We start from the raw sequence: 17,064 nt of genomic DNA, 5'->3' as shown, positions 1-17,064 counted from the left end.
CTATACTTTAAAGGAGAGCACGACAGTCAAAACAAATTTTTGTAACAAACATTTCATCGTTGACTGAAATCTATGATCGGAACAACTTCAACACAAATTCAGAAAAATGTTACAACATTTTCATTACAAGAACAGGATTACACAGGTAGGAACATTGACTCCGTCTTAACTCCTGTCAACACTCGGACTTATGGAGGTGTGGAAAAAAAGTTGTAAAAAAACCAAGCAATTATGGACACAACCCCCAGAGAGTTGCTGCGTAGACATGCCTTGCTCAAAGGTATCCAAGCTAGTTCAGTTTTGCAACACCTGAGCGTCACACCGTCCTTATGCTCTTGAGTTTACAAACTCCAAAGGTTTCTGAGAAATTGACACAAGGACTTTATGGAGGTCAGACATGATGCTGGAAAATTCTTTATTTAAACTTCCCCTCGATTGGGACAGTGTAGATGTTAAAGAAAACGTAGTAACAAAGCAAAAAATAGTTGGAGGAATTTGGTTTTGACACAGCTGAATCTATTAAAACAAACCCCTTTTTCTAAAAACAGAAATGTGTTTAATATCTTAGCCTTAAGTCTTTTTATTTCCTGCTGACAAATACAATTTACTGAAATAAAGATCACTTATGGAAATTTAAAATTGTAAAATAAAAAAAAAGCAGTTAAAACAATGTTTCAAAGGATTTTTACATGTATAAAAATTTGAATTATTGTTATAAATTACAAAAATCCCCTTTTTAACCTACTTTCTGAGTAATTGTTAACTTTTTTTGGGTAAAATATTTGGTGTAATTAACCAAAACATTTACAGCCAATTCAATAAATAAAAAGGCACATAAAAAACAATCGAATCCACTGGAAGCCCTCCTTTTCCATTCATCCAAGCAAAGAGATGAACATGACTACACCCATGAACTGTGTGAAGAGAATGACGGGAGTGAAGAAGGACCACACAGGCCACAGTGCAATGTTAAAGCTGCAAGATAAAAAAAAAAAAAAAAAAAAAAAAAAGAAGCATTAATGTCAGGAGTGGGGGGGGAAAAAGCAACATTACATTTACTGTGACACAATAGATTTTTGTCCATATTTGTCATTTTTTAAATATTGCCGTATGGAAACCGTTTGTCTTGCATGAGTACAAAATAAAGGAAAAAATCTACTTTTTTTAAATGACTAACAACCTCTTGTTATGCAGGCTAAGGCATTTCAGTTTGTGGTAAATGACAGTAGTTCATTTACCAATTCTAATAACAAAGATCATATCTAACTGAAGATGCTCCACTCTGTCATTACTTGCAGAACGAAAACGTTTTTTTAAAGTTCTTTAGCACAACAATCAAATAAAGAATACCAAAAAAAAAGTACAATGAACAATAATGTAAAAAAATAAATCTAATTGGTTGAATTTAAATTCCACCTCCACCATGCAGTACCTACTTTGTCTTCTCTGCGAAACAATTCAGATATAAAGACTTATCTAATTTCCCTGAATGCTTCACATGCTTCATTGGAGGGTTAAACCCCCAACTGGTTCCCTGAGAGCGGCCGTGACTGTAGTCCAGCACTCCCCTCAGGGGATGGGCCAATTTATTGTCAAAAACCCAGGTGTGTGGACACTGATGGAGATTTACATAGTGGCAGTAAAGATGATCTCTATATGATCACATTTTTAAATTTTCCATGAAAAAGGTCATGTAATTTTTTTGTTTCTGTTAAGCATCTCTTCACAGAACAGAAGGAACACATCAAACAGGAACTGCTGTTACATGACTCAAGGCTCAGATTCTATCCTTGTTTGAGCTGAGGGCTTTATCAGAGTCAGCTTTTTTTTCTCTACAAGATCTTTTATTTAAAAAAAAAAAAGAGAGAGAGCTGATATATTATGTTACCTTTTCATTCTGATTACAAAAGCAAAACGAAAAGAAGACATTTTATTATATATATTTATATATATGTATTTAAAATATATATTATTTCTTTCTTTATTATATATATATAAAAGAAAGAAATAATAAAGAAGAAAAAAAATCATGTAAAAAATGTCACTTTTGGGAGAAAAGTCTGATGTGTCCATCAAGTAATGCTGTGTTCCCACCGAGCACAATTCAGGCATCCAATGCACATCCACCACCTCTCTTTCGACGCGTGTTAAATTCGCTGCTGATTGTTTTGTTTTTTTTAAATGTCTTTATAAACTAGATGCTCCCGTCCCGTGTAGGAGATGCTACCGTTCTTAAGCCTGTATCTCATTTACGATGCTCGGAAGACACGGAAAACTGTGAGAAATAAAAGTTTTTTTATTTTGAAGAGCTCTACAAAAGCATCGGTAATCACGTCTCCATGTCTGGGTCCATGACATCCTTTCATTAAGATCTTTTTTTCAGTGAGGTCCATCTTCTACTGCAGGAGCTGTACTGTTTGAATGACGGTACATTCAGCAACATTCCGCCTCTCTGTGATCCAGTTTGATGACTTGCTGTCCCGCATTAGTACAAAGACGGAAAAAATAAAAACGAGAATAATAATACCTTTATGCAAATAAGAAAAATTTTATAAAGTTCAGATTCTCCTCCATGTTTGTTTTGAATGGCGCTTCTTCTTCTGTGTAGCTGTCAGTAGCAAATAACAAACCTACACTGCCCTCTAGTGGTCGTTAGTGGAAAAATAACAAATTTATAAGCCTATTTATAAAAGTTTTTCCTAAATTTGTCACATCCCTGGCCAAACTATGAAAAAAATAAATTAAATTAAAATTCAAATTAACAATTTATATTCCTAAAAATAAAGTAATTAAATGATGGTGATATTGAAAGCAGACCTTCATCCTCACTACTGCTTTGGTTTTAATGTTGGTTCATTTGCAAAAGACCTAACTCTCAAATAGAAGCAATAGATGCAAATCCTTTTTTAGTTATTTTTGTTTGTTGCTTCAGAATCAGGGATTTTTGTTTCATCTTAAAAAAGATAACAGTAACTGTGAACACATTTAGAGTAAAAGAAACATGCTGTACAATCAGTATGTGCTAACTGGAGAACTTGAGTGACGTCTGCACTTTAAGTTCTTTATCAAATGATTCTGATGATAAAACATTAAACTCGTGTGCAGTCGATTTGTTTGGGTTTTTTGGTTTTATCCCTCAGGTTTACCTGCACGATGCAGCGATAAAGGCTGCAGTGGTGATGGGGGGAATGGCGGGGTATTCTTGGTCGTAGTGCTGGATGCCTTTGAACCACTCCAAGTACACAATGCAGAACATTGCTAGAGTCAAGCAGATCCCAAGGAGTGTCAAGCCAACATTGAACCACCAGCTGGGAAACACAAGGTGAGAGCCATTTATACAACAATTGTTGACTGTCTATTGAATAACACAAAAAGGGCTTACGTCACAGAGGGTTAGACAACAGTGACAATGAAGCTTTATAAACCCACAATGGGTTTATTGTACACCCAAGTAAGAGCTGAGCACAGTTCTAGCTTCTTTTCTTTGTAATGTCTACTTCTTTAAGCACTCACCTTTTGATTTCATCACTTTCCAAAACGACACGGAAGAAATCTACATAGTAAGTCACACCGGCAGATGCCGCAATCCAGAAAACGGAGTGTTTGTTGATGCGGGGAAGGGGTTTCCAATCTTTCTCCTCCTGGCCTGAAAAGTTCAAACAAATCACAGTCTCTAAAAGATTTTGTGTATTTAAGAGAAAGGTATTTACATTAGAAATTCAAAAAAAGTGTCAAGCCTATGAAACATTTGACTATTATAATCTAACACACAACACCAAAAAAAAAAACAGCAATAATCTTAACAATAACACAAAAACAACAAAGGGGGAATAGCATGACAGGAACGGTTACCTGGCTTCCCAGTTGCCAAGTCCGGTCCCACCCCTCGCACACACACATTCACATCCGCACGGGAGATTATTCTGGCCTTAATGAGCAGACCTCATCCTTGCAGATTTAAGCTGCTTTACAGGTGAATTTAATAGTTTCTCTGAGATAAGCTTCCCCTTCGAAAAGCTATTAATCTCTATCATTTTCCGGTTGATTAAACGTATCAGAAGCTGTTATTGGCTGCCGAAGTGGCTCAGCGTGCTGGACTACCCTGCTCTGAGTTCAGCGTGAACTCGGCGCCTTAGACAAATGCAATGAAAGCTATACATAGTAATGCATATCTGTGTGATGGTGTGGGCTGATTTTGCAGAAACGTCCTCATTTCCAAAGCCATGTAGGGAAAATAAGAAAAATGCATGTCCAAAAGTGGACTCAAATGTTTTGCTGGACAGTTTTTCTGCTTTTCCAAAATTTGTTTTCATACAGATGAATGACCCTAGAAAAACTAGTAAGTCTCTGATGACACAATAAAGCCCCAGAAAAGGGCAGTTTGTTGCACATTCCAGGACAATAATAAGTCCTCATCAACCCTTTCTGCAACTTTTGGGTTTCGTTGTCCAGTTGCAAAATGCATTGTCTGACAATGGAGCCTTAAAACATGCACTTTAATCACTGATGGGATTCCTGCAATCCACATGCATCAATTTAAAGTCTAAACAAACGGGAAATGTACATTAAATCCTTCAAATATATCAAAACACTTGTGAAAAAAGTGCAGAATTACCAATTGATGGGAGTTAAAACATATGTGGTATATATAAATGTATATTCAAATGTTATAGTTAATTTGACCCTTAAGCATTACGTTATATGTTTTTTTTTTTTTACTTTTGTTTTATGTAATTTTATTTTCCTTTTAATTCTTTAACAGTTGGAATAAAAGTTATTTAAGATAAAACTCTACCGATATAACCTTCAAAAAATTAGCCTTGCATTACTAAATCTGTGATTATTTTGTTTTACCATTATTTGTTGTTCTGTATTTGTTCCTTCTGGCTGCAATTATTTATTTCTTTTTATTTATCAATTTACTGTATACTAAGCCATGTTTTGTCAAATTCAATCATTCAAGTGAAAAAAAAAAAGAATTACAATGTTAACACACTTATCATGGAGCCCACAAACATACATCACATTTACAAAGCATGCCTCATTTGCTTATGATTTTTTAAAAGTGTGTCACGAGCAAAATCTCATAATTCCTGATTACTGGGAGTATAAAAAATATATCATAGTTGGATTATTTTGTACTATTAATGATCTTCTTCATTGTAAAGGCCTGTAATAATATTTATTTTTAATGTCTTGTTTTAGGACAATACTTTGCCCAGCAGCTGCACACAGTCAGTGTAATAATGTGTGTTGGCATAAAGCAGTTTGTGATGATTCTAAGCTGAGCAAACGTTTGTTCTGTCAAAACACTCGAGAACTGTTGGATTTCTGCCACTGCAGGCCTGAAGACTTTCCTCGCTTAGTAAATATTGCTACCAGGTCAGGTGGAATAAGACACGACCTTTTTTTAGACTGCTTCTTCTATAGTCATAATTCTACCCAACTAACGGTACCAGTAAAAAATTGGCAACTTTCTAAAATACAAAACACAAAGAGCGAGGACTAAAACAATTAGATATGTGCGGAGGAAAAGCGTCGACTTCTCTGAGTCTGACAGAAAACTTAGCTGTCAAGTTTGCCGTTAACGTTTCTATAACTTACTCTTTTCGTCTTCGACACTTGATGCTGTTCTTTGCATAAAAAGGTCTGCATCTCTCTTGAACCTGTTCCTCAGGGTTGACAGCTCATTGGCATCGATCATTTTGATGCTAATCAATTCAGATTAGCACTGCGAGCTACGAGTCCTAGCGTCCCTTGCTGAAACACTCCAAGTCGCACTTTTGTGACGTAATCCCGAGCGACGAGTGTAGTTTCTAAACAACAGAACCTGCAGAAAATGTGTCAGCACATTTGATCACTGTAACATCTTTACTAAGTTACACAAGACAGCTATCGTTTCACTTAAAATAAAAAATAGAAACACATTTAGCGTAAAAGTTGTGTAAAACAGATTATTTTAAATGTTTTTTCAATCGATGTTGAACATATAACAAAAGCTATGGTAGCAGATAAAACTGGCCATTACAAAATCAAGATTCAGGTTTTTAGCACATAAGCATATAAACATTTCAACACAATGAATTATTATATTTTTGTAGTATTTAACCTTTTTTTTAATGCATTCAAGGCAGATTTAGTGTCCAAAAAATTAAGCTGTCAGAACTTAGTTTGAATTTATTGCAAATGTTCACTTAAAAGTGAGATTTGAACGTTTTTTATACCTCTGCTCTGCTTCTGAGAGAAAGGTCGTTGTTATATACACAGAAAAAGAACATGTTTTATCATTTAAATGTTTATGGAGTTAATATGCCAATAGGCCATTAAAATTGTGTCAATAATTTCTAGATAACTAAACCAATTTGCAACTCAATTTAGAAGTCAATTCAAAATACTCAAACGAAATAGATGCAATAATATTAATTACAAAAATTACATTTTGACATGAAAAGTGTGAAAATACCATTAAAGTTGAATATTATCTATAACATGCGATCAAGCTTTTTTGAAGAATGATATGAAGCTAATCAAGCGAGTAAGGTAGATTACTGTGTTTAAAAATATTTTAGCAACAGTTAATTTAAAAGCTTCTAATAATAAACATTTTAAGTTTTTATATTAACTTGACATAGTAGGGACATTTACTACCTTATGCACTTTGTAATATAATAGAAAAAGAAAATTCAACGCTGACCCAATGGACAAAAAAAAAATATTTTAATGCAAGCAAACCTGAGTAACAGAATGACTTAAGCTCAGAGTGTGCAATTTCCTCTTACAGGTGAGCAGCTCAAGGAAATAGCATCAGTGTTAGGCCTTCTAGGATAAGCAGAGCTTCATAAAGGTGCACAGATTTCCTTGTTTTGTGTGTGTGTTTGTTTGTATCGAGGAAAGAGACTGCTCTTTCGAGATGTGGAAAATCAGAAAGCATTCAAATTTCACCTGAGGCTGACACCAAGCGTCCTGCTTCTATGGAGCTTGTGTGTGTCGGGCCAAGTGAACCCCATTGTGGCTGCAGAGGAATGCGCATTAGCTTCATCTTGGGTAAGAGTCAGATTCACCTCAGGAGGACCTCTCCCGTTTCCTTCCCACCCAAACTCTCAACATCCAATCCCACAGATAAGGTGCCATTTCCCAGCATCCCCAATAGCTCAGAATGTGCAACGGGGCAGTCTTCTATAACTGGCACGGTGTATGGAAACTTGTATAAATGACGCACCAGAGTAAATCTAAAACAAATAAATAACTAAAAAATATCTCAGGGCAAAACAATTCATTCAGCAAAGAACTATGAAGCATTTAAACCAAGGGTCCCCTAATACAGGCCTCCAGGGCCAGCCTCCTGCTAGTTTTCCAGAAATCCTGCCTCATCTGCTGCTGATTACCTAGATCAGGTGAGTTTAGCCAAAAAGGAGCTTTAATGGCAAGATGGTTGGAAAACATGTGGGACACCGGCCCTCGAGGCCAGAATTTGGACATCCCTAATTTGAACCTTTGCCATTACTGTAAAAAAAAAAAAATAATTATCGACAGTTGCAATGATTTTATTTTTAAAATCTTACAAAATACACGAGCATCTAATTGACAAGTTTCACTTGGTCTTTCAGAACTCTAAACTTCGGATTTTTGCTGATCTTTTTGTTGAATGTAGAAATCAGTTGTTCCTCTGTTTTAAAATTCCTCTCGCCAGTGAAAGAGTAATAAGCTGCCAAAACCTAAAATGTAAAGAAAGCCGGGATTAACCAAAAATCAAGATTCAACTAGCAAGAAAATATTTTAGATCAGGAATCTAACAGCAAACAAACAACTCTATCATCTATAAGCCTCACTTTCTTCTTGAGCCTTTTGATGGGCAGTTCCTGGTCAGGTGTTTTACGGAGAACCGCCATGATGGTTTCCTTCCAGTGGAATTTCCCTGTAAGGAAAACCAAAGAAATGAGCAACCAAATTAACATTTTCATATAATGAAGAACAAGACTGACCTCTACTGGACTCCCAATAAAATACAATCATTTAAGGACCATAACCCACTGGGTTAAGTCAGTCTAGAGTTAACTTACCCAGAGGAACAGCTTGATCTTCAGCCTCATTTGACATCTCAGCATCATTAGCCTCTGCTGCAACCTTAACTGGAAAAAAGGTTGAAAGAAAACAGGAACACAGGCCTTAAACACAAAAACCATCCTTTTTATCAAACAAACAAAAAAGTGTTGTAATAAGAAAAAAAAATGTTATTTACTCCTTTTCTTGGCAGATATCTCATTTTCATCACAGTTTTGCTCTTCATCTTCTGCTTCTTTGTGTTTTCTTTTTCCATCCTTTTTCCTTTTCCCTGTTTGGCTTTCTTTCTGCTCTTGTGTGACTTGTTCGTCATATAGTTTTGGAGCTTTTCCGTTGTTCTGCTGCCGGGCCTCTTTGCGTTCTCTTTTGTTCATCTTTTTGTTTTTCTTCACATCTTCGTGGCCAAACGGAGTTTGAGTTCCATTAGTGTTTGCTTGGACTTCAGCTTCTTTCTCCATGTGCTGCTGTGTATCTTCTGGAACCTGGGGTGCAAAAGATTACAGATAAGCAAAACAACAGTACAGTGAAAGAATGAACGGTATTACACAACACTTAATACATTTCCAGCCCTTAAATATCACATTAATATTATTTTCCATTGATTTCCATTAAAGCTTAGGCTCCCCAGCTAATAATTTAGTGTAATATTTACTTTAACAAACAAAACAGCTACTTACATCGACGGCAGCAGCAATTATGTTCCACACTTCCTCGTGTAGGCTTGTGTTGGATATTTTTAGACTGTTTTTCATCCAGTTCTGAAAGAAGAAAAAACATTAACAGTAATAAGTAAATACACATTTTAATAATCTTCCTGGTAAAAGCCTAAACCCTTCTTACAAGTTTTGGTAACACCAACCTGAAACTTGGCTTTCTTCCTGGGGACATTGTCGTATGCACTGACTTGCCTGAGCACATCTCTCAGCTTGGGACTGATGCTTGATTTGTTCAGGGCTTCATGGATTCTCTTCAGGAAAAGACACAAGTCAGGATCCAAAAGAAAAACAAATGTTCACATATAATCGAACTTGGGAAGATGTTTACCTGTAACCACTGCTGTTGTTTGACATCGCCTTTGTTTGCCTTGGCCTCGAAGCCTTTCCCCCCATACTTCTGGTCTTCACTGATACACTTAGTGTGATTTTTATAGTCGTCGTCCCTAGGTAATACGCAGAAAAGAGTCACATTGAATGCGTTACTTGGTCAGTCACAGAGCTCATTATGCGTTAGAATAGAGTATAAGAGAATAAATCTTTATTGATCCCACAAAAAGGAAATTTCCGTGTTACCATAGCTCTATTAAAAAACAGCAGATAGATAATAACTAATACTAAAAAATACACTTAAAAATGAAGAACAGTGATTATTCCCCAGTGTAGTGGCACTCTCTCTGTGTCTTTCTCTTGTTCCACCGTTTGACGTCTGTCCGGCAACTGTTATTTGAAACGCGAGTGAGACACGCAGAGAGAGTGCCACTACAATTTAGTCAAAAAACGATATCGCTTCCAACTTTCTCCGGCTTCAATCAACAATGAGTCTCACTAACAGCATCTCTGTGACGTAGGGTTTTTAATTGGAAGTTCAAACAATAATTATTTAAATTAACTATTAAATCAAAACAGTGCATTTGGCTCCAAAAATAACTATTAAATATAAACTGTGAATTTGGCTCCAACATCCAGTGTCTATGAGGTGTTGTAGAGTCTAGTAGCTAACAGAAAGAAAATTCTGTGACAAGGTGTTGAAGTCCATGGTTTCATGCTGAGGATGATGATGAAGAGGATTGTCCATGATGCATTTCAGTTTCTGTAACATCGTCCTGTGACCCTCCACAGTCACAGACTCTATAAGGGACATCCAGAATGGAGTCGTATCTCCATACCAGTTTGTTGATCCTCTTCCTATGTCAGTTAGTGCATCCGCCACCGCCCCAGGACTTCGCCACAATAAAAAAAAATCTTAAGAGTCCTGTAAACTCTGAAGAGACCCCAGTCTCCTCAGCCTCTCCTTCGATCTCCGGTCACTTCTCTGGTGGAATTTTGTTGTTGCCAAGCAACAACAGCTGATCGATGCACCCGTATCCCACTTCAGACCCAGAAGTGGTGGGAAATAGTCAAATTAGGGCTAGCAGGCACGTGACAACGCAAAAGAAGCCCAAGGCAATCAAAATCAGTTTAGAGAAAGAAACAAATCAAGTAAGCCTACAGGGCACTACGGTAACCTGCAGCCTAGTACCATGGCACCGGTTGGAGGAAAAACAAACTTGTTCCCGACGATATTTTGTAATGTTTAGAAATAACCCAATTGGTCTTACCAGAAATCTTTTCCGCAGTCAATGCAGGACAACACCTGACACCCACGGCAGATGTTCACGTGTTTATCGACCTGGGCTTTTTTCAGAGACTCGCCACACGCATTGCAGGTGAAGAACACCATTTTGATCAATTTTATCCACAGAAGCAACCTTTCTCTAAATTAATAAAGACAATATGTAGATTAAACCAGCAAAACGACAGAAAGTTAAACCACTTTAAACACCATCAATTAATGCACTGACTAGAGACCTGCCTACGGCAAGCTAACGTTTTTTCTAGTAAGTTATAAAAAACGCATGACAAAGAACAAAACCTTCATTGTCTTTAAAAATACCCAAAAATTAGAGCCCGTTAAATTAACCTCTTTAAAATTTTAATTTGAGCGTAAACGTGCGGGTTGAGTTTCTCCCGTCTAAACTTTTGAACAGACACGTGATTACATTCCTTGAAGCTACAGTCTTGATTCTCCGTATAGAAATTTTAACTAGACACCAGTTCCGCAGACCTTTTTTTTTCTTCCTGAAAACCTTTTTTTACATTTCATAACACAAAATAATTATACTACAAAGAGGTATATTTACGATTTCAACAGCACTTTAGAAATGTATATAGTCCCACTGTTTGGGGGTTTAGTATAAGATGTATTTCTTTCCCACGAGGGGTACAAAATAAGCGTTGTACCAGGAAGTTACGTAATGTTATTAAGCGCGAGTGACCCGTCATCCCAATAAAAGACGAAACACTTCACAATGATTTTGGGACCCCTCTGAATGGATATCGACAATAGTAAAATAATATATATAAATAAACACCTTTATAATTAAGACAGGTCAGCTGTTTATTTATTAGTTGTCATTGTAAATGGCTCGAATAGCCACGCTGTTAGCTTAGTAGCAGGTCAAATTTTTGCATGGACGGTCTTGTAGCGATTCTTGAGCTACATGACAGTTATTTTTGAAAAAATATATATATATATTTATACATGGACTGCGGTGTGTGGCTCACTACTAGAGTTCAACCCTTTAATCAACTTTTACTTTTGACTCGTAATCAACTTTTACTTTTGAGTCGTGTAAACTCAGGCTGTTGTTGTTGTTTTAAATGTGATTTTTGTGTGTTTCGCTTTGAAAAGGGGGGAAGCTGAGTGATCATAAATGGAGACCCTGTCCAGCCACAGCTCCTACCTCCTACAGCAGCTCCAGGAGCAAAGAATCCAAGGGCTGCTTTGTGACTGCATGCTGGTGGTTAAAGGAGTCTGTTTTAAAGCTCACAAAAACGTTCTGGCTGCTTTTAGTTCCTACTTTAGGTACTTTTATGCATTTATTTGACAACAGAATATCCACATGAGGTGTTGCTGTGAACCCTAAGAGATATGACCATTTTTTACATTTGTTTTTCAGGTCTTTGTTCCAAAATTCTCCCAGTCAGAAGAATGACGTCTTTAACTTGGTTATCCAAGATGTCAGTGGCATTGGCCAAATATTGGACTACATGTATACATCCCACCTGGACATTAACCAAGAGAATGTACAGGCACTTCTAGACATAGCACAGAACTTACAAGTTCCAAACGTTCAGAATTTGTGTAATGCTTTCCTCAAACCTTGCCCCCCACCCGTGGAAATGCATTCCTTCACTCTCCCAGGAATGCTAGGCTCAGAGCACGATTGCCTTCTGGGAAGCAGCCTGACTCACGATGTTAACCTGCACTGTCCCACAGAACCTCCACGGCCTAACTTATACAGTGATACGGAACACACTAGAAGAATGCCGGTTTCTTTACCCAACAGCAGCTCTAACTGTGACATGTCTAGCAGCTCCCAGTCTGCAGAAAAGCCTCTGCACCATGGATACAAGCTCCGTAATTTCTACAGTAAGCAGTACTTCAAGCTAAGTGCAATTCAGACTAACAATGCTGCTTCAAATCAAGTCCCAGGCCCTTTGATGATGGCAGAGGAACAAGCGTGTCAGCTCGGAATTACCCCCAGAGCTAGTGATACCTCTGTGACTTCAGGAAACCCACTAAGTTCTCAGCCACCATCTGCATCGGCAGGAAAGGATGTCCGTTCTTTAATGCCCTCAGACAATTTAAACACTCCTAACACAGATTTAGCTGATTCTCTGAGCAATAAGCCAGTTCGCCCAAAGAAAGCGGTGTATCTGAAGAAATATAATTACCTCCGCTCTCAAAAGGCTCTTGAGGAAATGTGCAACAAGTCAGTCAATGAACCTGTTATCAGCAGCCCCATAGAACACCATCAAGGTGAATCAGTGGTGCAGACAGAAACCTCAGAAGCTCCCGTTGAAATCAGCAGCGCAAGGAGAGAGGAGGTTTCAGAGTCAGCAGAGGTCCAGCTCTCCAATCTGCCTGGAAGCCAAGATGAGCCAAATCTGAAGTCTCTGCCAGAGCCTCCACAGCAGCCAGGACACAAGCAGTATTGCTGTGGGGTCTGTGGGAAGATCTTCAAACATCCAAGTAACCTGGAGCTGCACAAGCGCTCACATACTGGTATAACCTGTTTCTGCTGAATTTGGACACCAATGACCTGTTATTACATGAAGTCTCTTAAAATAAATAGTCAATTTTTTGAGATATAGTTCTTTTTTTCTTAATCTGTTGCAGGTGAAAAGCCTTTCCAGTGCAGCATTTGTGGGAAAAACTTCTCACAGGTAATTGTGTTTTATTTTTCAAATCTCAGCCTGTTTTTTTTTTAAATTGTTATTATTATTATTTACATTTCTGTTGCAGGCAGGGAATTTACAGACTCATTTGAGGCGCCACTCTGGAGAGAAGCCATACATTTGTGAATTATGTGGTAAAAGGTAGTAAACTTCTTTTATAATGCATATTAAATTCACGCTGCCTTTTTTCAACTGAAAAGCTTTTTTTACATATATAATTGTTTTCATTTTGAAGACAAATTTGTTTTTGATGGTTTAATCTAACTAACTAAAGGAATCCTAAATTGTTTAAAAGAAAATTCTATGAAAAAGGAGATAAAATACCTTTTTTTTTAGCCATTTTATGATTTTCGCACAAAATCAAATGTTTGTTTTTTTTTAGCTTTACTGCAGCGGGGGATGTTAATCGTCACAAAGTAGTTCACACAGGAGAGAAGCCACATCTGTGTGACATATGTGGTCGAGGTATGTGATCTCTATCAGTCAAAGGCTTCACTTAAAACTTGTTCCGATGGATTATCAATCAACTTAATCTGAGCTCTAAAAGCTGTACCGTTTTTTAATTTTAGATTTTCTGTTCAGGATTTAACAATTTGGGCAATCTGAAGGAACACAAGAGGACTCATACAATGGACAAGATTTACACCTGTGACCAGTGTGGCAAGTCCTTCAACACCCAGAGAAAGCTTCTGAAGCACAGGGTCCGTCATACCGGGGAAAAAACACACTGCTGTGTCACCTGTGGTAAGATAGTTTGATGATTCCGTATTCTAATCAGTTTTGAAAACAGACAATGACGCACAGTTAGTTTTGTTGCATTTCTGGGCTAACTTTAGATCCCTAACCTTTTGAGATCATTGGACACCAGCATTGATTGCATGTCAAATCAATATTTGATTGCCAATTATACTTTCTTTTTACAAAAAAAAGTCTATATTTCTATAATTCTTTCACAGTTAGTTTGTCAATGGCAGAAACTTTTATTGATCATTTGGGATACTTCTGAACTTGGAGAGTAAAAAAAAAAAAAAAACAGTTTGACACTGGCTCTGCCAGCCAGATATGCTCAAGTTCAAAGTCTGGCCCCAGTTTAGCTTTTATCACCAAACATTTTTACTAGTTAACCAACTATTTTGACTTTTTAAATGCACACATATGCACATAGACTTTCCAACAAATGAGAATATCATAGGCTGCACGGTGGAGCAGCGGTTAGCCCTCTTGCCCCCAGGTTCAAATCCCTGCTGGGGGACCTGAACCAGAACGGGGGACCTTTCTGTGTGGAGTTTGCATGTTCTCCCCGTGCATGCATGGGTTTTGCACCGTCCAAAAGATTTTATCTAAATTGTCCCTAGGTGTGAGTGTGCGTGGGTGTGTGATTGTGGACACTCTACCCTGCGACAGACTGGCGACCTGTCCAGGGTGTCCCCTGCCTTCGCCCATTAGTGGCCAGTATAGGCTCCAGCAGCCCAGTGACCCCGAAAGGGAACAAACGGAAGAAGATGAATGAATGAATGATAATACCATTAGAATATACTATGAGAATACCATAATTTCATGAAAAAACAATTAAACTTTCATTGAGTATAGATTCATTTATTGATTACAAGTATTTATTTAGTTAATTTTGACATAGATTTGGGTTCCAGCTCATAAAAGCAAAAAAAAAAAAACAGAATACTTTAGTTTAAACTGAATTTCACCAACTATTCACGTGCAAACCTCAAATCACAGGTTATCCAAATGTATTTAAATTGGTTCAGTTTGGTTCAATTGTCCTAATTTGGTTCAATATGGAGAAGACTTCAGACCTGACCACTCCCCAGAAAACCATTATTGATCCCCTCCATAGTTATGGGTTAGCCACTAAAGCTCCTAGCTAAGGAGGCTGGTTGTTCACAGAACGCTGTACGCAGATCAACGGAGAGTCTAAAGGAAGGACCAAATGTAGCAGGAGAAGATGCAGCAGCAAAGAGATGACCGTGGGCTTCAGTGGATTATCAAAAGGATAAAATTCAAGAACCTGCAGACATCCAGAAAGAGTAGAATGAGGTGGAGGAAGAGCTTCCAAAACCATCACATTCCGAGTTAAAAATTTTGAACGAAGTTATGAAAATGAACACACTTTCCCATGATATTCTAACTTTTTGGAAATGGTCAGTATATATGTGTGTGTGTATATAATTTAAAATAGTATTGTTGGTCTTGTATTGTATTCCAAAATAAGTCTAATTTTTCTCAGTTGTAGTTGATTTAGTTGCTCATTCAGCTGTTTTGTCCAGGCAAATGCTTTGTTGGCTCAGGAGATCTGCAGCGGCACATACGATCACACACTGGAGAGAAGCCCTACATCTGCAGCACTTGTGGAAAGAGCTTCACCCGATCAGCCATGTTGAGGCGACACAGAAATATGCACTGCAAGGGACCCTCTGTCGATAACTTGGCAACAGTGAGTCCTGAGCGACCACAAAATACGGACGGAGCCACTTCAGTTTCCAAACCCGACCGCCACAATAGAGCAGCAGTGGTCACACAGGAGCCGCACTTCTCTATCATGATGCCAAATCAGGCGTTAGAGAAACCCTCATCACCTTCTTCCTCACCCCCATTGGCAGCTCCACACATACAAACTCCACGCTCCAGCGCGCACCTCAGCCCAGCATCCAACCCTCTTCCTGAGCTTCGCTCACTGGTTCCCCATCACCTTCTGTCATCTAACCCCCAGGAGAGAAGTTCAGCTCTTCCTGGCACAGACCGCATAAAACTTGTCAAACATCACGGGCCTCAAGAGGCTCTGTATGTTCCCTATGTGGAAAATGGTAGTATGTCTTTAGACAAAGACGCACCGGGGAAACCGTACCTGCCTCCTGCAGACACTAGCTCCAACTCCAGCAGGCAGTATAGATCAGGTGAAGGACAGTTTATCTCTAGTGTAACTCTGTGGGGTCTGGCTATGAAAACCCTGCAGAATGATAATGAAATGGAGCAGTAAAATGCAAAGTTCATAGAATTAATAAATTAATGGAATTATTGCTTTAAAAAAACAATTTACAGATAATCTTTTTAATTCCACATTTTAGAATGGTTGCTTTTGTTGAGGTGAGATAAAAAAAAAGTCATTTAATTGTAAAAAAAAAAATGCTTACTGATTTCACAAGTACAGTTACTAATTTTTCTTTCTGTTAAAATTGCAGCCAGTTTTTTTCCATATCAACTGTTTGACAGATTTTATCTGAAGACAGTCACCTGCTGAGGTGTGATCCTCAGGGAAGAATGTTTCTTCAGCTGCTTGTTGAGCATATTTTTATTGGGCTTATTCTCTTACATATGTGTTCAAAAAGTTTTTACATCCTTGGTCATTTATTTTAAATGTTAGAAAAGTGTATTATTCAAAAAATGAAGAAATCTCCTATTTATTTTGAGATTAAAAACAACTTTCTAATACATTTTTTTTCAGTGTCAGCTTTACTTTTTCTGCTTCGAATGTAATTGGTTGATTTAGTTAATGCTATGCGGTCAAACATCCTACAGAGGGAGCTAGATTAGAGATAACGTCCAGCTTCTTTCCACAGTCTGGAAGCGTCAATCCATCCTTAAAACTAGTTATTTTAAGGCATCTGAAAATAAAAAAATGATTGTGAATGGACTGATTGTTTTTCTTTTTTACTCTGTGATGAATAAACCAAGCTGTCTGTAGTGCTCATTGCTCCTTGTCAGATGACATTGGAGAAGGACTCAAGCCTTACTGCGGTCGTAAACAAACTAAAGTGAGTGTAGAAAATTGATTGATGGATATCTAAAGGTCAGCAGAAGCATCCAAAACCTACACTGTATCTCACCGCATCAGTCAAGCTTGTTTTGAAAGCCATTCCGAAACATTTTTCCCATCAGTCGCTTGTGAAGAACGCAGTAGAGTGTAACACAAGGCCTGTCAGTCAGCCATGTGCCTCAAGATACGAACATTGCTTATAAGAGTGAGTCGATATTATGTGTGCTTTTGGGAAAT

General features: G+C 37.8%; 3 protein-coding genes across 4 annotated transcripts; 1 reads left to right on the top strand and 2 right to left on the bottom strand.

The window, feature by feature from the left end:
• Window positions 1-398: 398 nt before the first annotated feature.
• On the bottom strand, window positions 399-5,800 carry tmem128 (transmembrane protein 128). The gene is made up of 4 exons (XM_023954998.2): window positions 5,605-5,800; window positions 3,514-3,646; window positions 3,147-3,308; window positions 399-975 (listed from the first exon to the last, which is right to left on the bottom strand). The coding sequence occupies exons 1-4, from the start codon at window positions 5,702-5,704 to the stop codon at window positions 876-878; spliced, it is 495 nt and encodes a 164-aa protein (XP_023810766.1). The 5' UTR covers window positions 5,705-5,800; the 3' UTR covers window positions 399-875.
• A 1,723-nt stretch (window positions 5,801-7,523) lies between these two features.
• lyar (Ly1 antibody reactive homolog (mouse)) lies at window positions 7,524-10,851 on the bottom strand. Its single transcript, XM_011475090.3, has 8 exons — window positions 10,376-10,851; window positions 9,106-9,220; window positions 8,921-9,028; window positions 8,739-8,819; window positions 8,240-8,543; window positions 8,061-8,129; window positions 7,830-7,915; window positions 7,524-7,715 (listed from the first exon to the last, which is right to left on the bottom strand). The coding sequence occupies exons 1-8, from the start codon at window positions 10,495-10,497 to the stop codon at window positions 7,578-7,580; spliced, it is 1,023 nt and encodes a 340-aa protein (XP_011473392.1). The 5' UTR covers window positions 10,498-10,851; the 3' UTR covers window positions 7,524-7,577.
• Window positions 10,852-11,053: 202 nt separating this feature from the next.
• On the top strand, window positions 11,054-16,702 carry zbtb49 (zinc finger and BTB domain containing 49). Of its 2 annotated transcripts, none has more exons than XM_004068968.5 (8): window positions 11,054-11,205; window positions 11,509-11,682; window positions 11,777-12,885; window positions 13,000-13,046; window positions 13,126-13,199; window positions 13,441-13,523; window positions 13,641-13,802; window positions 15,341-16,702. In XM_004068968.5, exons 2-8 carry the CDS (start codon window positions 11,531-11,533, stop codon window positions 16,048-16,050), a joined length of 2,337 nt encoding a protein of 778 aa, XP_004069016.1. In that variant the 5' UTR covers window positions 11,054-11,205; window positions 11,509-11,530; the 3' UTR covers window positions 16,051-16,702. The 2 variants fall into 2 exon arrangements, with proteins under 2 accessions (XP_004069016.1, XP_078804144.1); XM_078948018.1 differs by having other exon boundaries at window positions 11,134-11,422.
• Window positions 16,703-17,064: the final 362 nt, after the last annotated feature.

Source organism: Oryzias latipes, chromosome 5 (genome assembly GCF_053564925.1).
Source record: "Oryzias latipes strain Hd-rR chromosome 5, Olatipes_Hd-rR_3.1".
Classification (NCBI taxonomy): Eukaryota; Metazoa; Chordata; class Actinopteri; order Beloniformes; family Adrianichthyidae; genus Oryzias; species Oryzias latipes.
The sequence above is the reverse complement of the archived record's forward strand: the minus strand, read 5'-3'. Positions and strand labels throughout refer to the sequence as shown.